Here is a 27,142-nt window from a genome sequence, read left to right as displayed (position 1 = left end):
AACACTGTTAGATTTCTGCCATTTTATTATTTCTTTTAAGAGATGGGAAGGGGGAGGGCGCAAAGGAACAGGGAGAGAGAATATCAAGCAGGCTCCATGCCTGAATGGAGCTGACTTGGGGCTCTACTCACCACCCTGAGATCATGACCTGAGCCAAAATCAAGAGTCAGATGCTTAACTAACTGAGCCACTCAGGTACTGCTAAATTTCTGCCATTTTAAATACATTTCCAACCTCTGTCTCCCACCCAATTTGTATTTGGGTAACATTTTATTTGGATACCACTGACTATATGCCAGGCACAGATCTTTGGCACAGGGGAGAATTTGCTAAGTTGAAATGATTCTGAACTTCAGAGAGTTGACAGTGTAAAGAGTTTGCAAGTTTATATGGGTTCTGGACCATGTATCCAAACACTCTTCTCAGAAATTTTGTTTATATCCCCATGATTTAAAAAATCAACTCTGCGTTGATTTATCTCTAGCCCAGACCTTTCTCCCCAGGTTCCAGTGCATAAAATCAAATTCTGACTGAGTATCTCCAGGTGAATGTCTATAGGCACTTCAGTCCAAGCATTTCCAAAATGGAATCTCTCACCTCCTTTTACCGCCATCCCCAGACTTGCTCCTTAGACCATGTTTTCCCTCAAAATGAAAAGCAGAACTTTTTGTTGAATTTTGATAGGTGAATTCATTTTTTAGCTCTCTTTCCTTTCAACCATTAGACCCATAAATTTTGTCTTTCAGTATATCTTTTGGAATCCACTTCTCTTCATTTCTGTGGTTAGTATTCTAATCCAAGCCAGCAATCCCTTGTGCCAGAATAACATTTGCCACTTCCTAACTGATCTTCCACCCTTAAATTTTGCCTCCTTGTGATCCACTCTCCACACTACAGGTAAGGTGAGTTATCTGAAGTCCAAATCATGTCACTCCTCCTGCTTAGTACCCTTAAATGGCTGTCCTTTCTGCTCAGGAATGCCCAGACTCCTTTTGAGTCTCTTAAAGACACTGTATATCCTGGGCACTTTATATTCTTCAGCCTTGCCTCTTGCCATTTCTGTTCACTCCCCTCTCTAGTCGAAGTGAGTTTCTTACTGTTTCTTAAACACATGTTCTTCCTCTGCTCCCTGCATTCACACATACTTTTTTCCCTCTGCATCCAATCTCCTGTCCCATGTTACTGCCCACCCGGTTTCCACCTGTTCTCTAGCCTTGAACTGGAGATCACTTGCTTCTGGGAAGTCTTCCTAAATCACAGTTCTGAGTTTGGTGCTCCCTTTTTGTGCTTCCTTGGCACCCACAGTTTTCTTTTTCATAGACCTAACATGCAGTGGTAATTACCTGTCAACTTATTTGTGTCTGTTCTTAAACTCTAGAGAACAGGAAATTGTCTCTCAGAGGCCCCATAGTATGTGTAGCATTTATCATTTTTAATGGAGCATACATAGGCTTCAGTAAATATAAACTGAATGACTAGATGGATGTTCTTCATAGATAGAAATGGTATAGTCAATGATACTGGAGAATTCTGTATGGTTCAATTTTCTGGTAATTTATAAAGTTTTGGCTAATTATTTGATAGGATTTCAATACATGTTAGTATTAAGTAGTATCTATTCTAATTTCCCTAACACACTGTGTACCTTTCTTTTTCAATTGCCAATTCTAGCTTCCTGCAAATGATTTTTTTCATAATCATAGTATACCAACAAAGAAAGCTAGTTAAACATTTTTCTTCATTAGCTTTCCTCTCAAATGAAGGCAGAAAATACATACTTTCTTCCTTCCAACTTTCCATCTTCTTTCTGTTCTTTCTTTCCCTCCTCACTTTATGTTATTTCTTTTTCTTCTTCTTTAATAAATTGAAATCTTTGGATGAGTTCTCAAAAATATGGAGGGCTGGGTCCCACCCTCAGTCATTCTGATTTAATTGAACTGGGCATCAGGAATTTGAAAAGCTCCCTGGCGTTCTAACATATAGCAAAGTTTGAGAACCACTGGGTTAGATCATTTCTGATGTCCCTTTCAATTCTAAAAACTCTAGATTTTGTTATTTTAAGGGACTCTCCAGAGTGTTTTAAAATACAAAATATGCCCAGATTTTCTTTCAAAATGTAGAGCTTGAAATAGTTTTGTCTTTTCATGCAGTTAGCCTTGATTGAAGCTGTGTTAAAGGATGCAAAATTCATGTTGTCGATACTCAACAATTTTTGCCAATTTTCTTCTAATTCTCTTCAATATTCCCTTAGCATTTAAAAGATTATCTAAAAATAAAAATAAAACATTATCTAAAAAGAAAAATGTCTTTAGAAATAGTGTGATAAACCACTGGCTATCAGCTGAGAGATAATGTGCGTTAAGTTAGCCTTTGTGTGGCTTTGAGTCGAAGAAGTTCCTTCATTTAGTCATTAGATTTGTGTCTTCCATAGCTGAATATGATCATTTTGGGGCCCTGTGGCCACCAGGGTGTAGAATTAGATGGTCTTTTATTGCAAGTATGTCCATTGATTTTCCAGTAAAATGGCAGATCCTATCAATGAAGATAAACTTATTCTTTTGGCATTTTTATCTTATTTCCTTCTCTCTTCCTCTTAATTGAAGTAATAGTCTGAAATATCAATTAGAATTTATTTTGAAAGCACATATGAAGCTATCAGATCAAACCTTTTAACTATTTATTTTAATTTAAACTGGCTGCACTCATAAACTTTAGTTTATGAAAGAAGGCTTTAAAATAAAACTGTGTGCATCAAACTCATTAGAACATACAACAAATGAAATTTCAATATTCAACACAAATGTCTCTCAGGAAGCCCCAAAGTAAATTGAGAGGCCTATTGTTGATTCAAAAAGTGACATTTATTTTGTTGTACACAAAGCACCCGCAGTAACTCATAAGGGTGCTAACATTTTCTGTGAGTTTTACCAGGTCGAGTATGCAAATTCTCATGAAATTTATTTCATTTTAACTAGAGTTATTGCTCACTTGTATACTACAATTGGCTCATTTTGCCAAGTACTCTGTTTACAGATTGGTTAAAATCCTAATTTGTGCAGTTGAAAACAAAGCTTTTATTTTCTTTCAGTTTGTAAACGAAATGATAGAAGTATAGCTCCCAAGTTCAATGGGAGAGCATTAAACTGAAGATGAGGTTGTAATACACAGACCTGAACGTCATAGTTGTGAAACATGAATTTAAATGGTCGCTGCATCTTACTTGCCCACATATGAATATGTATGGCACTATGCTTCACTTTTAGTGTGGGGAACTACTGAAGAAATTAAATAATATTTTGTGTTAGTGAAGTAACATGTTTTAATCATATGTCACCATTTTTTTGTTTTTAATTTTACACCTGTATACAATTTTTTTTTTTTTTTTTTTTTTTTTTTTGCAGAAAGGGAGAGAGGGCAGGGTGACTTCTAGCATTGTTAAAAGAACATAGAAAATAGGGCGCCTGGGTGGCTCAGTTGGTTAAGCGACTGCCTTCGGCTCAGGTCATGATCCTGGAGTCCCAGGATCGAGTCCCACATCGGGCTCCCTCCTCAGCAGGGAGTCTGCTTCTCCCTCTGACCCTCCCCTCTCTCATGCTCTCTCTATCTCATTCTCTCTCTCAAATAAATAAGTAAAATCTTTAAAAAAAAAAGAACATAGAAAATGGAGAGGCACGCATTCATCCAAATAAATTGTTGATATATTTACATTACCGTGTAAATACATGAATACATTAGCAGTACTATGCAGATATATTAATATGTAAAAATGTCAATATACAAATACATCAGAACATTGGAATGTAAATACAATAATACATTTTCAGTGGATGTTTGATAAATATTAAGAATAGGCTTGGCAGAAATGCCCTTGATTATCATGAGGACAGATAGTCAAATGTGGGGCTTTAAATTATAAATTGGTTGCTACTAAAATTGTGTTGCTGACAAAAAACACTTACTGACATTTTGTTACCGTGTCTCAAATGCATTGACCTCCTTTCCATTTCTTGAATTTATTACTCTTGCCTATGAGTAGAGCCATACATTTACTATCCCCTTGCCTGAAAGACTCTTCCTTAGGTTTTAACATGACTGGCCGTTCATCTTTTGGTTTTCGGCTCTAGTGACACCTCCTCAGAGAAGCATTTCTTGACTGTTTATTTAAGTAACCAGTTCTTTTTACTGCCTTTCTCACCACCCTGTTCTCTTCTTATACCCCCTTTGCTATGGCTTTTATCATAGGGACCAATGCCTTGCTTACTTATTTGTTAGTTTTTCATTGTGCATCCCCTCCACTATAACAGAAACTCTACAGGTGCTGGCACCTTGTGTGTCTTCATCTCAGCTGTATTCCCAGCCTCTACTATGTTTCCTGGAGTATCAATACATGATGAATGAATCAGTGATTCTCTGATCTGTGAAGTGGAGAAGGGCACTAACATATAAAGAAAACAATACGTAAATATCTGAGAGTTTAAACATTAATGAGAAAAATTAGCTGTTCTTGTTACCTGATTTCCAGAGTAGGGCCAACATAGGATTTTCTCCTTTACTTGTCATTAGAAGTTGCATAGTTGTATACTGACCTCACAGAAAAAAACAAAACACATACCACAATCATAAAGAGATTTTAGGTTTTTAGGAGGTTTTTACATTGTCTTCTGCAGTGCTACATGATGTATTATAGATGCCTATATACTGTGCTATCTAGGCTAAATGTTCATGGATTGCAAATTATTAATGAGATGAAATAAGACAATCCCTGAATCATCTTGAACAGGTGACTAGCAACAGGTGGTGGGCCAGTGAGAAGAATGAGATGGACATTGGATTCAGACAGGATGGTCCCACTCTAAGCAGAACCCTGGAGAGTGGGAGAAAGACCAGGAAAACAGGAAGTTAAATTTAGTCTGCAATGATTTCTTGCCCCTGGGAAAAATAATTGCTTTCATTCTATTGCCAAAAGGCAAATCGGCATCAGCTTAATTTGCCTGAGTCTGCCATAAACTGCAGATGGAATCGTAAAACATAGTTAGATTCAAATTAAACACATCTGTCCTAATCTAAAGCAGGTGAGGCCAGCCAGCCAAGAAGCATCAAGGTATAATGCTGCACACAGATTACAATACGCAGAGGTATATTTTGGGAGCCTGCTGACAGTGGAATAAAGAACCATGAAATCGTGTATTGCCCTATTTTCCTATATGGAGCCTGTCTTCTTACACTGGCCGCCATCTTAGTTTTAGAGGACTCTACCCACACATCCGTTGGGAAACAAACAGACAAAAAGCACTGATTTGAGGTCCAGGAATCTATTGCATTTTAATCAGGATTCTTACCCGAACTGATGCTTTCTCGGGTTAATTGAAATGACAGGGAATCAGAAATCCCTACAGTGCATTTTAATTAGACTTGAAATTCCAGCTAGAGGATTTATTTCTACTTAAAGCATCAGGCTTCATCTGTACAACCCATTGAGATAATGGGTAAGGAGAGAGAACAGCAGGCTCAGATATGATGGTTTAGAGCAAGATAACAGTGTAACTGATCCTAACCAGGACAATGGTGAGAGTGAAGGGGTTGTGGCACCCACTGGAAGTGCACTGCTGCAGTCTCCCTTCAAGAACATCAGCGGTCCAGCTGCAAGGAATGAAGTTAGCCTCCAGAGGCCATCTGCAGCCCTTCCAGAATCCCCCTGGAGCATTAGAGGCTCACTGTGTCTGCAGCCAGTGACTGAACATGGCAAGGGTACCCGTGCCTGGTCATTTCTGCTCTTGGAGGATTCCTCTAAAGAGTCATCTTTCCTTCCTGGTGGGTTGGCTAAGACTTTGTCAAATTTGTATTACAAACTGAGGTTTACTTGTTCGATTCTCCTTCTCCCCCCCCCGCCACCCCCTGCCCTCTTTTCTTTTCACAGGTGTCAGATCTGCCTGACAGGATGAAGGCTTTTCCTGCCCCTTACTGCTTGCTCTTCATTTATCTTCCACAGACATTACTTCTTCACAAGTTTGTTGCACTCCTAAGTTTGTCTTAGCCTTTACTTCATGGAGAACCCATCTGACACCGGGGTGCATTTCATAATTAGATGTGGGGAAGCAGATTTAAAGCACAGTCTATAATAACCCTAATTATGTTTGATGGGCTTCTGTTGTCTATCCTCTACTTTATCCAAGGCCAAAATTTTGTTTTCTGCTGACATTGTCCATCTAACACTGGTACATATGGGGACCTTTATTAATCTTGGGCAGACTTTGACATACAAAGTCACTAAGTGAATGAACTGAATATCTTTACTGAAGTGGAAAGGTCCTAGCACTAATTTCCTTTTTTTTTTTTTTTTTTCTCTTTCGGAAGGCTCTTCCTTATTTTTCCTCACTTATTTGTTGGTATGCCCAAGGACCTCTCCTCTCCTCTCCTCTCCTCTCCTCTCCTCTCCTTTTCTTTTCTCTCTACTCCCCCCTCCCCTTCTCTGCCCTTCCTTTAAAGAGTCACTGAAATATAGTTTTCACATCTGTACTTAACAATCCATATTGTAGCAAAATCTCTACATTTCCATATCTGCATATTCAGTAGCTTTATGGGACATTTTCATTTTGGATGTCCCACAGACTTTTCAGACACAATAATTCCTTTAAAATTAAATCCACTAAATTTCCTTATGAAAGATAACTACTCAGTCATACAGGCAGGAGCTCTAGACATCAACCCAGATTTCTTGCTCTCCCTCAACCCCCACATCAATTTGGTCATAGTGTTATCTTGATTCTACCTCGTACATTTTGGTCAAATCTATTACCTCTTTCCTACCTTTCAAAAAGACACTGAGTAAATATCAAAAAGGGGGATAAGATATAAGATGAATTTTCACAAGTGTACAGTATATTAGAAATAAGTAGACATAAGCAAAAAAGAACAAAAAAGGTTCACGGACAAGAGAGAATAAACAGGTCAGGTAAACAGAAGCTGGTATCTACAAGATGTAGGGAGGGGTGAACGATCTTCCTGTCTTATTCTGACCAGAGAAGCATCATATGACTGGCATACCATACCTGGTAGAAAACTGATTAGATTAAGTATTATCACCTAGAAAGAGCAGCACACATACCAAGATAATTTTCTCAGGACACCACAACTTCCCATCATGATGAGATAATTAAACGGACCAGGCATTCCCGCCTTGTGTGGTCCCTGGTTTAGCAGGATTGTAAGCTCACATCACTCAATAAACCATGCAGGAACTTGGTTATAGGTTATATAGGAATGAAAGGTACTTGATTTTGGATAAATATATCAACGTAGTCTGTATGCTTGAGAACCTCTGGGATATTACTCTTGCCTTTCTCCTGTAGACATTGCTTCTGTCAGTGTAAATAAATAATTAGAAATATCTACAGTGTGCCTTGATCTGTTGACATTGCTGCAACAACAGATCCTGGTCTAGGGAATAAAGAACTCCTCTTTTTGTAGTATTGGTAATACACAGAATTATGACTGATTCTCATCAAAAAATATATTTGGGTGTTAATATTTATCTTCATGCAGTATAGTGGTTTAGTATATGACAGTGTTGTTAGTCGGACTGTACAAAACTATGTTGCTTTGCTCATACCTAAAGCAGAGAGGGATGATATCACTTTCAAACTGACGATTGCCTCTTTCTAGAAAATCTCAACAGTAATGCCTTTACTTCTAGATTAATTATCTGGGAGGAGGAGGAGTAGTGATTTGGGGAACTTTCATTTCTTGTTTTATTACCTAGTATTTATTAGCTGAATCGGGGATTGAATGGTGCCTCCATCGCATTCTCTGTTCATAGTTGTCTCTGAAAAGGGTTAAGAAAATCAGTTTTTTTCTGGGACTACTTCAAGAGATTAACACTTAGTCCTTTTGCCCTCAGCCTTGACTCTTCTGTTTGATCCAATACAATGCTGTTTGAGTTATCATTCCAAAGAACAAATGTGATCATATACGTTCCAGCGCTTAAAGTCCTTTTATAATTTTCTAGCGCTTAAAGGTAAACTTCAAAATTTTTGGCACAGCATATTCAGGGCCTTAATTTATATGACCATACTACTTTCTGAGCTCCTTTCTATTTCTCATACACATCTATGCTCTAATTTTAGTGGCCTCTTTGATGTTCCTGGAATGACCCAGGAACTTTGTATATACTACGCCCTTTGCCTAGAATGCTAAGCAGGTACTCCCTCCTCTACTGTATCACCTGAAAACACTGAATCCTTTTAGAGGTCTTTGTTGATCCTACATTTTGGATCATGTATACTAATTACAGCTCTTACTATGTGTGGTAATTGTCCATGCTTTTTTATCTCACATAGTAGACTCTGCACTTCTTGATGGTAAAGACTATCTTTAGTTCTGTACGCCCAACACTGACTTCAGTGCCTGCTATAAAATAGGTACTCAAGGAGGTTAGATGGACAAATGGATGGATGAATGGAGAAATGGCTGAGCGGCTAGCCACCTAGATATATAAAGAGATAGACAGAAAGGCTATTGAAATATTTCTATCATTCATCAACCTCCCCATTCAAATGTAGTCTATAAAATGCTACAAGGATATCCATCTTAAAATATAGATATGACCATGTCAAAACTTTAAAATACATGTTAAAAACATTCATTGGCTCTTCATCTTATACATTATGTTGTTAATTTTTTTTCCATTTAAGAGGTTTTTTTTTTAATTATGTTCAGTTAGCCAACATATAGTACATCATTAGTTTTTGATGTAGTGTTCAACGATTCATTATTTGCGTATAACACCCAGTGCTCATCACAACACGTGCCCTCCTTAATACCCATCACCTGGTTACCCTATCCTCCCCCCTCCCTTCTGTGACCCTCCGTTTGATTGCTAGAGTCCAGAGTATCTCATGGTTTGTCCCGCTCTCTGATTTCTTCCCACTCAGTTGTCCCTCCCTTCCCCTGTGGTCCTCTGTGTTATTCCTTATGTTCCACATGTGAGTGAAACCGTTTGATAATTGTCTTTCTCTGCTTGACTTATTTCACTTAGCCTAATCCCCTCCAGTTCCATCCATGTCAATGCAAATGGTAAGTATTCATTTGCATTGAATGAATACTTCAATGCAAATGAATTGATGTATTCATCCTGATGGCTGAGTAATATTCCATGGTATATATGAACCACATCTTCTTTATCCATTCATCTGTTGAAGGGCATCTGGGTTCCTTTCACAGTTTGGCTATTGTGGACATTGCAGCTATGACCATTGGGGTGCATGTGCCCCTTTTCCCTACATCTGTATCTTTGGAATAAATCACTAGTAGTGCAATAAAACCATACCCATGACTTTGAAGCCTGCTTTTCACTTAAGACTTAATCGGTGCTACTTTGGGTGTGTCAAGCTGTTTGGAGATAATACCTTTAAGACTTCTAGAAGCTCTTTTATTTAGCCTAGAGGATCCTTCCGGCTGTATCTGAATTATTTGAAATATTTTTATAAGGGCTTTCTAGCCATATCCTCAATTTGATGTTTATGTTGAGGCCATGTCTTGCTGACAAAGCTCCGGATTTGATCTTTCACTGGTTTGAGAGGCTGGCATTGAGACATAGTTTTTGTTGTTACTGGTTGGTTGGTTGGGTGGTTGGTTATATCAAATCCTGGTTTCTCTGTATTCCTTTACTTTCAAACTCATTATTTCTTTATTTATCACATCTCTTTCTTGTAGTACCTTATCAGTGCAGGTATTAAGAGCCAATTGACACTTTAACATTCTGCCTGGAAATCTCCTAGCTCATATACAAAAGGTCATTAGGTTTATTTTCTTTCACTAAGGTTTTCTCAGGTGACAACCTTACCAACTGCTTTTCTCTACATAAGGTAGGACAGTCTCACATTTTCCTAGCCTCCTGTAGTCATTCTTTCAGTGCCTTTCCAGATTCCACCAGTACCATCCACCACCCAGTACCAAAGCCGAGGCCACATATTATAGGTTTTTGTTATAGCACAACTTATTTCTCTGTGGCAGTTTCTTTCTTACTTTTCCATGTTTCTCTCACCTCTCTTAAGCAAGCTAGTCTGAATTTATTCGCACAGCCCTGACAGGTTCCAAGAAGTAGAAATATTCAAGTGCTTTTTCATATCTCTGCTGGCTTCAAGTCTGCTAACGTCCTATTGGCCAAAGCAAGTTACATGGGCAAGCCCAGATTCTAGGGATCCAGAAATAAACCCCACTCCTTTAGTGAGAGAAATTGCGAAGTTCCAGAGTTAAGTGTGTGGATTTAGAAAGGTTTTTTATTGGAATAATTAATAAATCAGTCTACCAGAGATATTTTGGTTAATCTTTAACAAATCAGACAATATTTCATTTACATGTAATGAAGGAGCCCCAAACTGAGTTAATAACTTTTAGTATGCTAGTCAATATGCAATGTTTGAATTAGAAAATTTAATTTTATGTTATATACCATCTCTTAAAAGCACATGGATTCAAATGTAAATCTAAACAGTATAGTGACTTTACCAAAGGAAGACGGAATATGAAATTTCATAGTATATTTTGGTGCCTAAGACAAATGAAAATTCATTATTTGTTTCTTTATTTCTCAGGTGATATTTGTGATCCCAATCCATGTAAAAATGGAGGTGTTTGTTTGTCAGGATTGTCTGACAATTCCTTTTCCTGTGAGTGTCCAGATGGCTTCACAGATCCCAACTGTACTAGTGTTGTGGAGGTTGGTAAGTGCAAGATTTAAGCATTTCAGTCGTTATCTTCTTTGTTTGCATGAGTGACTGACAAATTTGGTGTGGTGCAGTATGGGTATTCTGTACAAGATTGCTGTATGCTATGAATCAGTTTCCTCCTCTGTAGTACTTTCAATTTTATAATTTGTATTTTAGAGTTAAATTATATTTGTATTAGTGGTATTCTCAAGTAATTTAAAAATATGTTTTAGTGATTAACACTATACTTCAAAGTCACTACAAGTATTACTTGAATATAATAAAATTTTTATTTCTCTAATATTGATAAACATTTAAAATTTTATTCTCACTGAAAAATAATTCCCAAGTCATTTTATTTAAATTAGCCACTCTAAATAAAAGAGAACTTATATTAGTGACTGATTATATCAGTATTTTCTAGCTCTTCTAATCATTACTTTTCTAAGACTATAAATAAATCAAAGATGATGTTTCAGCTGCATTGTTCTTCAGAGTCTTCTCAAAAACTTTGCTTTGCAAATATTGATTAGTCATGGATCATATTTCAATTTTTTTTTTTCATCTGTGAAGTACTTCATTGGCATGTATAGTTACGGATTCAGGGTAACTTCCATAATTTCCAAATTGTTCCCATTAAGGAAATAGCTGTACTTCAGATAATTTAGCACTGTGTAAATTTGTATAGTGATTAAAGGTAATATGATGATTAAGTTGGAAAAAAATTTCTATATTTTTTTCACATCTGTACCAAGGAAAATAAAAAGTGAACTATATCTGTTCAATATAGGAAAACTAAACATGTTTTGGGTTAAATTTCTGCCAACCAGCATAAATCTTGGAAAACTGAGAGGTTTTGATGGCTTTTGAAAAATAGTTTTGAAGAAGAGAAGTAATAGTGTCTATATAGTAAGGGAAGAGTTTGAGTTACTCATCACTGTATCTAATGCACCTAACCTGGTACCTGTATGCATAGTAGAAGCCCAATAACTATTGAATGAATGAAAGAAAGAATAATTAACTAAAACTATTAACTTGCCATTTTTGACCACTAGTTATTGGATTTTAGTGTGCTCTGTTAAATGTGTTTTCTTGTATTTTTATATGACATTAGTATGAATGTAATATTTCTGAAACAATTGTATTATTACAGAAAGGTACTTTGTTTATTTAATTCATTTCAAATACAATTCTCTTCTAAGGCTTTTATTAACTCACTGCTAGTGTAGGGGGTTTGATACAGTGCCACTGAAATAAAACTGTTGTAACCACTTTGACCCAGTCTCCAAATATGTACGGGGAGTTTCAGAGTTTAATATGAGAACCATATCCTCAGGAAAGTCTATATCTCTGAAGAAAATTATAGTCATAAATATTCCTAACAGGAATAGATGAATAGAATAAAACTTTAGTGTTATATTTTAAGCCCGCTAACCCCGAACTGACAGTGCCTTACATTGTAGTATATAATGTTTTTATTGCTATTTTTAAGAGCCAAATCTGGAATTAAAGAGGCAAATGTCTTTAAATAATTTAAAAATCAGTATATTAATAGATTTTTTAAGTAAATACTTGAATTATTTGGTCCATATTTTTAAATTAATTCAGTTTTTATCATTTTATCAGAAAAATGAGACTATGGGCAACAACACTTTAAATATACTGCCATAGTCTATGCAGTTCAAATGAGACTGTGGAGGAATCAAATGGTTATAGAATTAAATTTTCCTCAGAGTCATTATTATATATTATTAAAATACTTAATGATACTCAGAAATCAGGTAGTTATAGTATATAATCTTAAGCTATATTTTTTATTGTATGTTTTAAACAACCTCATTCTTCCATGCTATATATTTAAGAGTTCTTGTAAGAAATATACCCATTTCATATTTGCTTTGTCATTTAGCATAGCATATTAGTTATACCAATTCTAATTTAATGGCTTGCTTTTATAACATTAAAATAATAGAAAACAAGTACCCTAAAAGTTTAAACAATGGCCATAGTTTCTTAAATACAACTTTGCTATATTGTGAAATAATTTTTTTAAGGTGAAAAAATAAGGGGAAATCAAACACAGTTGTCAGGTTAGATACCTCTTTAGGACATACATGTATTACCTTAATTGCCTTTCTACTACTTCTTTCTCAACTCCATGTTTTTGTGCATATAATAAGGGAATACTGAATATTTATTAAATAAAAACATTTAGTAGCAGTGCTTTTAATCTCTAGCCTACCTGAGGGTTTTTTTTTTCATATTTTTAAAACTACTTATTGGGACAAAATATATGAAACATTAGATCATTAAAGACCATCCTGCATTTTTAGTTTGAAAAAATCTATTACTTTGGTGGTACATTTCTGTTGTTCTTTCCATATCCTTAGGTAGCACCAGTGCAGAAAGCAGTGTACTAGAGTGTAATAGAATTTTATACAATCCCCCCCAAAAAGCTATAGGTATTTTAATGTAATATCTTAAAAGACAGAAGATTTTCGTTTCCACTATTGATGTATTTTTTTAATTTTTTATTTTTATGTTAATCACCATACATTACATCATATGTTTATTTCATATGGAGATTTATATTACCAGTGAAATTTTAGAATTTGTATGTGAAAATTTTGGAAATTATTAAATTATCTAAGTTCCATGGCATAATTCTTCTCTGTGTGCTGTCAAATTAACCCAGTAAAATAATAGCAATTATGAACTTTTACAACTCAAATACATAGTATATTAATGCAATCAAAGAAAACAAAATAAGTGATTGACTTAAAAAAATCTTAGTTTCCTTATATTCTTATATATCTGTTGAGTACTTGCTAAGTAATAGTTACATACCTGGTGGAATGCCATGGTACACAAATTTACAGAAATTACTGTCTAGCAAGGAGAGCAGATAAATAAATAAATAGGTGAATATGATGGGTGTTGTGATAGTGGAAGCATATGGAGTCATAAGAATATAAAGCAGGTGTCTCCTCTTAATGTGGATGTCAGGGAATGCATGCCTACCTCAAAAACTAACATTTTCACATGATTATAAAAATTAATTCCAGTCTAGCAAGCTGAAAGATAAAAGTATTTAGATAATATTATATATAGATAATAGAGATAAGAAAAGTCATAATTCCATGAACTGCAAGAAATTCAATGTGGCTAGAGTTTAAAAGGAAGGCATAAAGTGGCCCAACGGATCTGGAGAAAGCAGTGGTGGCAGATTCTGCATGATGTTTTAAAGAATTTGGACTTTATACTAAGAGACATGCAGAGGGTTTGTACTTTTAGAAGATCATTGTCACTATAATATGACAATATGGGGAAAAAAATAGAACACAGTAAGGCAGGGGAACAATTTGAAGTCTATTGCAGGTGACCAGGTCAGACATGATTGTTTGGCTTGGGAAACAAAGGGAATGGAAAATAGAAAGCCAGTAATTATTTAAAGGATACAGTAGATAATTAATGGTGACTTATGGGGTTATTGAATAAAAGGAGTGTGGAGAAAGGGAGAAGTAAAGAAGTAGCATCCCTAGTTTTTGGCCTAAGCAACTTGATGCCATTTACTGAGTTAGTATAAATTGAAGATACATGTCTTGAGAGGCAGAAAATGAGTTGAATATTTCACATATTGAATTGGAGGAATTTGCTGGATATTAGTTAAGTCAGGCATAGATTTGTAAGTTATAATTACACAGACAGTTATTGTATAAATTGTATAAATTTAGGGAGTGTATAAGTCAGCCCACAAGGAGAATACATTTTGAAAAGAAGACTAAGGAATGGAAACTGATAAGAAGTTCATCAATAATTAAGCAATAGGTAGAGAAAGTTAAATTTATAAAGGAGTCTGAGAAGGAGTGGTCAGAAAGATAGAAGAAAAACCAGAAAAGCATTGCACCCCAAAAGTTAGGGGTAAATCATGTTTCAAGGCGTGTGTGATCAGCAGTATCAAATATGATGGGGAAGTTGACCGAGATAAACATTTGTATTGACTACATGTGACTGATAGATGATATTGCAAACATCAGTTTTGCTGGAGTTGTGGAGAAAGAGCTAGATTGTGGCACATGGAAGAATTAGATACAGGATTTTTAAAAAGTGGCTGGGAATACAGGGAAACTCCCTCAAGTTGATAAAAAAAATCTATTAGAAATAGTGATTTAAAGGGGCATATACACTTCAGTGTTTATAGCAGCAGTGTCCACAATAGACAAACTATGGAAAGAGCCCAGATGTCCATCGACAGATGAATGGATAAAGAAGATGGGTGTATATATACACAATGGAATATTACTCCATCAAAAAGAATCACATCTTGCCATTTGCAGTGATGTGGATGAAACTAGAGGGTATTATGCTAGGCGAAATAAGTCAGGGAAAGACAAATACCATATGATTTCACTCATGTGGAATTTAAGAAACAAAACAGATGAATATAGGGGAAGGGAAGGAAAAATAAAATAAGATAAAAACAGAGAGGGAGGTGCAAACCATAAGAGACTCTTAACTATAGGGAAAAAACTGAAGGTTGCTGGAGGGGTAGTTGGTGGGGGGATGGGGTAACTGGGTGATGGGCTTAAGGAGGGCACTTGATGTAATGAGCAGTGAATGTAATATGCAACTGATAAATCACTAAATTCTACCCCTGACACTAGTAACGCAGTATATATTAACTAAATTGAATTTAAATAAAACATTTAAAAAGAAAGCCTACAGCTAAAATCATATTTAATGGTAAGAAATTTGAAGCTTTTCCGCTTAAATCAGAAACAAGACAAGGATGCTCCCTCTCACTATTCCTTTTTAATATTGTACTGGAATTACTAGCCAGTGCAATAGACAAGGAAAGAAAATAAAGGTATACATATTGGGAAGGAAAAATAAAACTATCCTTTCATGGCTGACATGATCATCTATGTAGAAACAAATCCTAGTTCCCAAAAAAATTCGGGAACTAATAAACAATTATAGCAAGATTGTAGAATGCAAGGTTACTATATAGAAGTCAATTATTTTTCTATAAACTAGTAATAAAAAAGTGAAATTTGAAATGAAAAACACAGTAAGCAGAGCACAAAGGATTGTAGGGTAGTGAAAATACTCTGCATGATATTATAATGTTAGATACATATCATTATACATTTGCCCAAATCCATACAATGTACAATACCAAGAGTGAACCCTGCTGCAAACTATGGGTTTTGGATAATTATGATGTGTAAATGTAGGTTCATCAATTGTAATAAATGCACCACTCTGGTGAGGAATGTTAATAATGGTGAGGTTATGCATATGTGGGGTTCAGGGACTATATGGGAAAACACTGTACCTTTCTCTATTTTGCGGTGAACTTAAAACTGGCCCCCAAAATCAAGTCTTTGATTTAAAAAATGCCTATAACATTCATCAATTTGTTCATTTATTTGTTTATTCATCCATCCATCAAATATTTATTGAATATATGCTATATGCCAGACACTGTTCTTGGCACTAAGGATATAACCATGAAAAATAGGCTTTCCCTTTATAGATCTTGCAGTCAAATGGGGAATTAGAGCGTAAACCATCATACTTATCATGGTAACTTCCAAAAAGAAAAATAAAGACAACTGTCAGAGAGATTAAAAGGAGGTACATTTTTAGAAAAGATTATTAAGAAAGATTGAGAAGTTGGTGTTTGAACAGAGAGCAGAACTGAGGCAAATTCATTCCATAGGGATGGGGAGAGAGCATGTAAATTGAAAGGGAAGTTTGGACCAAGGGAGGTTTTTCCTTTAAGATGGAATTCTAATGTCATTATGATTAAGAAATATGACGTAACACCCAAGCTTGTGTTTTACTAAGAATAAATTATGTTAGCTGACTCATGTAGATATTTCAGGATTATTTAGGATACATTTAACCTATTAAAACTATCATTCTGAAGCCATAGGACATAAACATTGGAATTTGGTAGTAATTTAAAATCCATCATCACTTTTAGAAAAAAATTCAAGGTACCTATGTGATGAGAGTAGTTCAGTATAGGGTAACAAAGGCAGCATATTATGTCATGTGTAATTCTTCCCTTTACCCTCTCTGTAGTGGCATTGGCTTCTGACCAGGTTTTCTCATATAGAAAGATTAATAAACATGAAGGTGCTTCATCCTGTTCTGTCTTCTCCTGTCTTCTATCATATTCCATCCAAACTTATTTCCTTTGGTAATTGGTATTCCTTTTCTAACATGAATTCAGGTTCTTTTAATTTGTAGCCCTTAGAGCTCATCACTGCTAATCTGTCCTCCTGCTTCCATTTCATTATAAGAAATTGGTTTCATTTACCCCAGAAACACAAAGTCTCATAATTTTTTTTAAAAAAACCCAACAATTTGCACTGTACATCTTGTACATCTTGCCCCATGAATAGCAAATTCATGTTTACCTTTTAGAAAGTGATCACTGTCAGAATATCAAGTAGTGTAATAAAGGCTGGCACTGTCTGAAAGACTTCTTGTTAGTGATCATGAAATATTAGAATGTAAACAAGTTTAAGTAAATCTCTTGGGTAGAGCAAGGCTATTTTTAGATTTCTAAACTTTGGTTGCAAAATGAGAGATTTGATAAATTTCAGTTAAATTATTTATATATTAGATAAAATTACCAGTAGTTGTCAGTTTTTTTCCCCTTTAAGATTACTTCTTGGACTAAGGAAGGATATCTCATGACTGAAACCGCATTTGTAGAAATTATTATAATGAGAGCTATTCTGCATAGACTAAAATAGTTTCTCAAAAATTGCTAGCCATTGATGATTGCTAAGAAATTTCCCAGTCAACTAGACTCAGAGGTTTCACTTTCAGAGTTGTATCTATTTAACTTTACTGATAATTAAAAGGATGAAATGTGTGTTCATATAAATGAGTAGAATTGTACAGTTAAGATGGAAGAGTTAAGGATTTAAGGGTAAATTTTTGCCATTTATTTTGTATATATTATAGAAAATTAATTTCGTTTTATATATGTAAATATCTCTATAGCATACCTTATAAACAGTTAGTTTCTTAATTTTAAAATGTTTCTACTTTAGAAGAGCCTGGGTGGTTCAGTAGGTAAGCTCTTGATTTCGGCTCAGGTCATGGATGAAGAGCCACGTTGGGCTCCCTGCTCAGCCAAGAGTCTGCTGTAGGTTCTCTCTCTCAATCTCTCCCTCTGCCCCTCCCCCCACACACTCTCTCTCTCAAAAAAAATAAATAAATCTTAAAAAAAAAATAAAATGTTGCTACTTTAAGGTTAATCATAATGATTAGAATTTGTTAGCTTGCAATTCCAAGCCCTAACAAATATATATTAACTCAAGGAAAAAAAAAAAATATCAAAGAACCTTAGAAGGTATCAAGTACAGAGATCCTCTCTTGCCCAGAAAAAAGATAAGAGCCAATCTGTGGTACAGTTTTTATTTGTAAGAAAAGAAAATGTAACACATTAAAAGAAATATTGATTTATATCATTTTAACCATTGTCTGTTTTCTTTCTGAGAGTATAACCTTTCTATTGCTTGGGAATAAATACTTTTGTGAATGAAGTGATAGTGGATGTGTATCATTATGCTTTTCTGCTTAACAAATCATTACAAATTTGGTGGGTTTAAACAACTATCTCTCAATTCTGAGAGTAACGTAGGTGTTCTCATTGACTGGTGCTGGGTAGTGGAACATGGCTCAGCTGAGATAGTTTGCCTCTGCTAAATCAGGCTTCCTTATGTGGTGGTGGAAAAGTCCCAAGAGCAGTAAGAAAGATCAAGCCCAAATTATAAGCACTTTTCAAATATCAGTTTATGTCACTTTAGCTAACAACAGTTTTCGTAAGAGGACCTGCCCCTTCATATTGAAAACGTGAAGATGCAAGAGGGGAAAGAATTTGTGGGTGGTTTTACAGTTTACTATAGATTGTTAGGTAGTTGCTTTCCTTTTACTTTTTAATTTTTTTTTTAATTAACAGTTTTTATTGGCAATGCAAAAAGTTGATGAACATGTAGATATATTTATAGATATTTTTATGTTACTAGCTATGAAGGTAGTCTGTTTCTTTATAAGGTAGGAAAAAGTAAAAGCTCTCTTAAAAAAAGGGAAAACTGGATTATTGTCTGTTCATTTTAGGAAATACATTGAAAAATTAGAAAAGTAAAAGTGGAAAGCGACATTAAGTTGTTCTTTTAATCAAATTCCAAATGGAACAGCATGAAGTCTGTTGTGGCACTGCCAAAATGTACAATTCTACACATTTATGAAACTGAAAATTGCTGTTTTAAGTGATAGGCTAAGTGGCAAATTTAGCATTAACCTCAAAAAATTTTCTCTGCCAGGTTGAGCACTTTCATGGAAAAGAGGTTTATAGGAGACTCATAGATGACATAAAATAGTTAAAACATGCCCAATAATCTTTAAGATCTTTCATATAGTTATTTGGTTTTCTCTTCTTAATTTTCAACATGAATCTCTTTCTTGAGTCTAACAATTATACCTATTGTTTGCTTCTTTTTAATTGAGTTCATTACATATTGATTTTTGGTTAAAAATAACATTTTTTAAACTTTTTTTAAAGATTTATTTATTTGAGAGAGAAGGGGAAAGAGAGCACCTGCAAGTGGGGGGGGGGTGGGCAGAGGGAAAGAATCTCAAGCAGACTACCCGCTGAGCACAGAGCTCGATGTGGGGTGATCTCACGACCCTAAGATCATTACCTGATTTGAAATCAAGAGTAAGCCATTTAACCGACTGAGCCACACAGACACCCCTCCTTAGACTAAATTCTTAAAGTTAACGGTTGGGTTAAGAGTTATTTGAGAACCTATAATATTGTAAAATTGTACAGAAAAGTTTAAACAGTTCATCATGATGGATTTATAATGAAAAGAAAGTGTAATGGGCTTAGATCTACTTAATCACAATAATGTAGATTTGGAGTCATTCAGTCTGTAGAGAACAGAGAAGAAATAAGTTATATTTACATATATAAAATGTAAGAGGAGAAAAATACACCTGGAGAACAGAGATGGTTATCTCATCAAATATAGGTTTATTTTTTTAAAGATTTTATTTTTTTATTTTTTTAAATATTTTATTTATTTATTTGACAGAGAGAGACACAGCGAGAGAAGGAACACAAGCAGGGGGAGTAAGAGAGGGAGAAGCAGGCTTCCCGCTGAGCAGGGAGCCCAATGCGGGCTCGAGGCCAGGACTCTGGGATCATGACCTGAGCCGAAGGCAGACGCTTAACGACTGAGCCACCCAGACGCCCCAAAGATTTTATTTATTTTTTAGAGAGAGAGAACAAGAGGGAGGGGCAGAGGGAGAGGGAGAAGCAGACTCCCTGCTGAGCAGGGAGACCAACACAGACACAGAGCTCTATCCCAGAACCCTGGGATCATGACCTGAGCCAAAGGCATACACTCAACCGACAGAGCCACCCAGACACCCCTATAGTTTTAAAATAATATGTGAATACTACATTCCCTTTTATTTTCCACTTAAACAATCATTATTTAAGGCCACAGATTATTTAAAAAGGACAAATTATAAACACATCTTAAGGTCCAGTTTGGTTGATAAAAGCTATGAGGAAAGGACTGTTCTCTAGAATTCAAACCAATAAGAGAGAGAGTAGGCAGAAGAGTCGTAAATAATGGCTCTAGAGCGTGTGGAATATGGAGCTGACTTAAGATAACTGGATAAAGAAAACCTATGAAGGTTAAATAAAGGTAGGAAGTGGGAAAATGATTACTATTACTCTAATGGAAACTGAAAGCTGATTGACTGAATCATAGAGCATTTGCTCTCATCTGCCCTCTTACCATTAATTGAAGATAGAATGAAGACAAAGAGATGAGAGAAGCATTAAGAATTCATTTTAAAAAAGTGTCTTGATAGGTTGAAATTTATTTCTTAGAAATATTAGAAATCCTGTAGTATGTAATATTTATAAGTTAGATAGACTAATAATCACCAAATCTTACTGGGACCAAGTATGTGCTAAAATCATGCTCTTTGTTTTGAGGGATTACTAGAGTAAAGCATATTGGTTACTAATGAAACAGAAGGCATAACGTCTTTTCTCAAGGAGCTTCAAATGGATGTCATTGTGTGAAGGTTTATTTGGCCACAGTGCCTGAGGCCATAGGAGAATTGGGTGACATCTCAAGGTTACTTTGTACTCTAAGGCAGTTTATCTAAATCAGAGTATTTATGTGGAGGCAGATTCTGTAGTCCATGTTATTTAAAGTACAGTGACAACACATAATTTTTAAATGAGTCATATAATGAGTGAGAATTTGGGCAGAATCTTCTTTGGAATATATTAAATTTTTCCCTCTGAAAGTATAAAATTCATCAAACTGTGATTTAAAATGCACAGCAATCAATGTTTATTGTTCTCTTTATTTTGTTTTAATCAAGTCTTGGAAAATAAAGTAAGGAGGATACAATTTTGGTTTCTCAGCAAAAGATGGAGCCAGTCATAACGTATTTTCTTAAGTACTAACCCTTGAAAAATATAGCAAATTTCAAATAAGAATCACCACCTTCTTTTCATGGCATGTTGCTAAGTCTCCACAATGTCTTCATCTGATAAGATTTTAATTGAGAAATCAGAAGCCAAGTGCTTCCTCCAGATCATAGAGAGCAACTGAGTACAGAACTCGTTACTGTTACTCATTGACATAGTAGCTTTTTTTCAACAAGATAAATATTGTTTCTGTCAGTTCAGCTCTCTTTCAATCAATGGCTTTGGCTCCCCCAGGCAGTGGATAAATCAGGGTGCATCCTACAACATGCTCTGACCTTTAAGGTCAACTTCTATTAATTATTCAGTGATGGAGGTCAAGCTATATTATTCTTCACAATGATGTCCTGACCCCCACACTTCTGTGGTAAGGCTCACCTCACAACCAGGCATGCTGTCTATCAGGCCATCATGTAATGAACATTGAAGGGGGTGGGCAGAGAGTCTTTTTGTGTAGTTTACCCATCACCATAATGCCAAGGACATTTTTTCCCTCATCCTTTTTCTTTAATAGTGTCTTGTATTTTTAGAGTACTCTATTCATTAAAATGTTAATATACATATTATTCTTGTAATAACCTTGAAATAAACAGTTGAGCTAATACCAATCTCAGTGTTAAATAGGAAAATGATTCTATGATAAATGTAATGACTATACCAAGGTCGTAGGTTTCTGCTAAAGGCAGGCAGAACAGATGTTAAACCTGAAGTTTTGTCCAGTGCATTGTCCATGGTCCAGTGTCTGTGTTCAAATTAAACTGTGCCTGTTACACATATGGGGATGGGTGCTTTGAAACAATAAAAGAACCTGAAGATATAATAGTAATTATAATAATACCTTTAATTACAGTGTTTGTCACATGCTGAGCATGCTTTCTTGGAACTCTGTAGGAACACATTCTTTTAACGGATTGCATCATGGTATTGTGGTTAAGAATTCAGCCAGACTGAATTCAATCCTGGCTGTTCTATTTACTATCTCTTTTACTTTGGGCAAGTTGCTTAACCTCTCGATGCCTTAGTTCCTTGTCTGTAAAATTGGGGTAATAATAGTACTAACTTTGAAGGGGTTTTGTTCAAATTAAATGAGCTAATATATGTTAGACCCTTAGAGCAACACTTAGCTTATAATAAGAGCTATATAGGAGGGTGCCTGGGTGGCTCAGATGGTTAAGCGTCTGCCTTCGGCTCAGGTCATGATCCCAGGGTCCTGGGATCAAGTCCCGTATCGGGCTCCCTGCTCCTTGGGAGCCTGCTTCTCCCTCTGCTTCTCTCTCTCTCTCTCTCTCTATCCCTCTGTCTCTCATGAATGAATAAATAAAATCTAAAAAAAAAAAAGAGCTATATAGGAGTTATAAAATAAGTAAATATAAATAGTTAAATCTTATAGACAATTCAAGAGCTACATACAGAAATCAGACTTCTAAGTTCCTGAATATTCCTCCATCATTTTAGTCATTAATAACATTATTTAGATGTCCAGTAAATTCTGATCTATTATTTTTATGTCAGGATTTTTTCTGCTTGTGCTTGAATATGCAAACTGGGGGCAATTTAGCTGTCAGCTTTTAATTTTTCAAAAATTTCTTTCCTTCAACGTATAATTTGACAAATCACCTTACTTGGTATGGGAAAAAGAGAACCCTATGTTTTATTATTTGAAAATTATGAGTAGTGTAAGTAATGCTTGCATAATTAGGAATCGGCCTTTTAGGAGTATAGCTTTCCTTATGCTTATGGCAAATAACTTATGAATTGATTTTTTTTCTTTATAAGAATGCAAAGTGAGAATCTGTAAAGGTATAATAAATACCAAGTTGAAATTTATGATACCATATTAATATTAGGTTTTTAGATGTGATAGATCAACAGTAAGCTCTTTGTGGTTTTGCATAAAAACACAGAGTACTAAAGACCACTAGGATCTTCCATTTAACCAATATTATTGAGCCTCTTCTAAAGGCTATTCCTAACCCCCAGAGGCTAATCTCCCTTTTGTCTGTGACCCCAAAATAAAAAGCCTGCCCTTGAGATACTTCTGTTTGGGAAAGGATCATAAAACACACACATCAGTAGCCCTCACACATTGAGGTAAATAATCATCATAAAAAGAGAACACAGTGCAATAGGTAGCAACAGGAGGAAAGGTTATTTTGAGTCCCAGGGATCAGATTTGACAGCTAAGATAGCTTTTAAAATTGGCTGGGATGGAAGTGTAGTTCACCAGCCAAGTTATTAGAGGGGAATGTTTTAAGCAAAATGCAGGATGATAAACATAAAGCTGAGGAACTTGGGAACCTTCTGGAAGAATTAGCCTTAGTGGTTGCCCAGACTACTTGGTGTTTTTAGGGATGATTGGGAGTCAGACCAGCAAGGTGATTTGGACCTATATTGCATAGGACCTCCAGTCATCTTCTCAGACTATGCTTATAATACAGTTTTCAGTGTTATTAACAAAATTATCCCAGGATCATGATTCTGTGACCTCTTTTCATAATACATTATTGAAACATATAAACATTATTTAAAAACAACACAAAACACTTTGCTGAACAGTATTTGAGGTAATTTTTAAGTACTACTTCAGGCTTGTCTTTTGAGGATTAAATTGTACTATTTTTTCCTATTACATTTTTATTCTGCCTCCAAGGTCTTTTTTTCATTTCATTAATTATTGTGATTGTTTTCAGTAAGACTTGGTCTCATAGATAGTTGATTTGGGAAAGGCTGAATGTGACTTATTTACTGAAATTAGTGCTAAATTTCTAACCTAGAATTTCTAACCAGAAATTATTTGCTGGAGGAAACAATATAAAATTCTAACAACAGTTTCTGGAATATTCTTCTGTGACTATAAATGTCAGTTGACATGTGGAAAATCCTATGAGAAGCCACCAAATATTAATATTCACCTGGATGGTTACCTAGTCCTGGACACTAAGGAAACTGTTTCAATAAAAACAAGTGTTTGGTTTTCTTGTCCGTGGACTTAATACACTATATATGAAATACACACAAACTATATTCTTTGCTAGAAAGAAAGCAAAAGATTCGAAGAATACATTTAAGGCTTTGCTTAGTTCAAAATTTTGTAATTTTTTCCTATTGCTAAAATACTTTTAACTTGCTGGTAAGCCAGTCATATTCTCCCTTGACCCCACCCCAACCATGATCTCCTTTGTCCCACGTCTACCTCCCTCCCCTCTTTTTCCTGCCCAATCTTGCTCCCAGACAGGAAGAAGATACGATAGTAGTCCCTAGCTCTCTGGGAATTAGTGTAAGGTGGAGCTGGAAGAAGGAGGGAAAGGAAATTAATTTCTTACTCTTTTAGTAGCTAATACATTGTTGGATTATTAGTTATAATATAGCAGCCTAAAGAAGGCAGGTAATAAGGGCATGGTATTTTGTCCTAGTCAGATCTCATCTGGAGGTCTAATTCTTCTTGCTGTATTTCCCAAAAGACCTTGACAAATTTGAAATTATCAGGAGGAGGTTAAAAAAAATGATGGCCAGGGTATATGCCATGATATATGAAATTAAGTGGAGGTGTTTATCTCAGTTAAGAAGAGAATTATGGGGAATATGATAACTCTTTTCAGATATTTGAATGGCTGTTATGTTAAAGAAAGAGCCATATCATCCCATTGTTTTCCAGAGGCTAGCCCTGGAGGAGCAATGTGACATGTTTCTTTATGAAATTATAAGTTCCCTGCCACTAGAAGTTTTGAAGGAATATTTAGATGTTTAGTTGGCAAGTTGGACTAAGTGACCTTTAAGTCTGGTTTGGATTTAAAATTTTGTTTCTCAAAGTTACTTACATTCTGTTTTCTGAACAGCCTATATTTACTTGACTATTCTTTTGTTTTTGTTTTTGTTTTGTTCGTTTTGGCAGTTTGGAAGAGTAGAAGTTAATAGTACACGTTCACAACTTGAAAATAAGCAAAAAGACAAGAAGAATGGGGCTTGGGCCCTCCTTGAATAGCCCTATACCTTTATTTGATTTCATTGTCTTAAAGTTAGACCTGTCTACTTTTTTATCAGTTGAGTTCTTAAAAGACATTACAATTAAGGAAAAATTTGGCTTAGGGAGACCAGTTTTGCGGATAGGGAAATCACATTGTCAATGTCACTTGATTAATGCCTGAATGTGGATACACTGACTATTTTCCTTTAAAGAAGGTCCTAATGATTCTGAAAAGAAAGCATTTAATTTTAACTTCTATTTTAACAGGCAGGAGGAAAAACAATCCGCTTTAGCAGTCATTGACTGCTGAATAAGTCAGTGGCACATTAGATTAGTTGAGTTCTATATAGGCAAGTAGAAGCTGGGCTTTATCTCTTAAAATTAGTGTCCTTGGGATGAGTTCAAGCTACGTGAGAAAAAAAAAATAATTCCCCTAGACCAAAGAGAAACATAGATCCACCAGAGATATCTGAGCTCTCTTCAAATTACACCTGCCCACTATTTTTTCCCCTTCATCTTTTGAGTTTCAAAAGGTATTTTAATTAAGCCAAGCACGTGGAACTATATTTTGGGAATTCATCATTTCAAAGCCATCATAAAATTTCTGAATTCCTCTTTGTAATATAAGCAGTGAAAAAGGAATGATATTTTGTTAAAAGCCTTCACAAATTTCAGAAGTGGTAACATGCTGTCTTGGAAAGAACTTGGAAAGAACTTATTAACAACTTAACTTATTTATTAACTTATTAACATATTAAATGTTTGCTTGTGCACACACACATACACACACACATTATATGCCAAGATTCTGTAATAAAGGAATTTTCTGTCTTCAAATGGCCACCATTTATTTTTCTTAAAATATTAAAGTTTTATATTACTTAATATAAGAATATTATACTCAGTGGTTAACCCTAAGGCTGCATCTGCCCAAGCACAGAGCTCAGCCAATTCTTTTGTTTCTGTGTCTTGTACTACTTGGACACGGGACACTGAAAGTTCTACTTGATCACCACTAAGGGTAACTCTATTGTGGGAGTAACTTTCACAGGAAGAAGGCACAAATATATTGTCCAATATATTTAAGAATCATATTACTGTGGATAGGCTGCTGGCATAAAACAGGATCATTTAAAAGCCTCATTTACAGAAAGGGAATATTTTATATTGTATATAGTATTATAAGCTTATTTATTTAATGAAATTTGGTCATTTATTTTTGTTTCATGTTTCTATCACTATTCAAATGGAGTCTGATTATTCATTGCAATATTATTTGTAAGAGAGAAACCCCTGATTCCATCCAAATATCATTCAATAGAGTTAAATAAATTATGGTATGTCCATAAAACATTAAATACTGCCCATATTCACTGAGTATATTGACACAGAAAAATATGTGCAAATATTAGTGGAAAAAGCAAGTTATAGAACAGCATGTGTTGTGTAGTCCTTTTATTTATATTATAAATAAATATTTCATTACCATTTATATACTATATGTACATGTATTCATATGTATATGAATTTTACTTCAAAATTCAGTTTATGGTGGGTTTTATTTGGTAATTTAGATGATTTAATACATATAACCTTAAACCATTTTGACAGGTTTTTTTTGTTTGTTTGTTTTTTGCCAACCCCTTAATCACAAAATCTCTTCTGACATTAACATTTTATGTGCAATGATTCTGTGATTTCCTTGAGTGGATGCTGTCCCTGAGATTTGTGTCAATCTTGCTGGTCTTTCCATTGCCTTTTAGTTTTTTGTTCTTTTGGTTTTAACGGATTTGCTTTTTAAATTAGTGCATTTGCCCAGACTTATGGAAATGACTTGAGGTTGAAGTGAGCAGTTTCCCACACGTAAAAAAACAGAAATCCATGGAATGTGAGCCTGATGGTATCATTTTCCTTCTGTCAGTTGCT

At 35.1% G+C, this 27,142-nt stretch overlaps 1 protein-coding gene across 2 annotated transcripts in view; it reads left to right on the top strand.

Annotated features, from left to right (window-relative positions):
* Nucleotides 1-27,142, top strand: part of EDIL3 (EGF like repeats and discoidin domains 3) — a 415,865-nt gene that overhangs the window by 109,586 nt on the left and 279,137 nt on the right. For both annotated transcript variants that reach the window (XM_027606749.2, XM_027606748.2), the window contains exon 2: nt 10,593-10,721. In XM_027606749.2, coding sequence (XP_027462550.1) covers nt 10,593-10,721 — 129 coding nt within the window. The remainder of the gene's footprint in view (nt 1-10,592; nt 10,722-27,142) is intronic.

Source organism: Zalophus californianus, chromosome 5 (assembly GCF_009762305.2).
Source record: "Zalophus californianus isolate mZalCal1 chromosome 5, mZalCal1.pri.v2, whole genome shotgun sequence".
Lineage (NCBI taxonomy): Eukaryota > Metazoa > Chordata > Mammalia > Carnivora > Otariidae > Zalophus > Zalophus californianus.
This window is presented reverse-complemented; position numbering and strand designations above follow the sequence as displayed.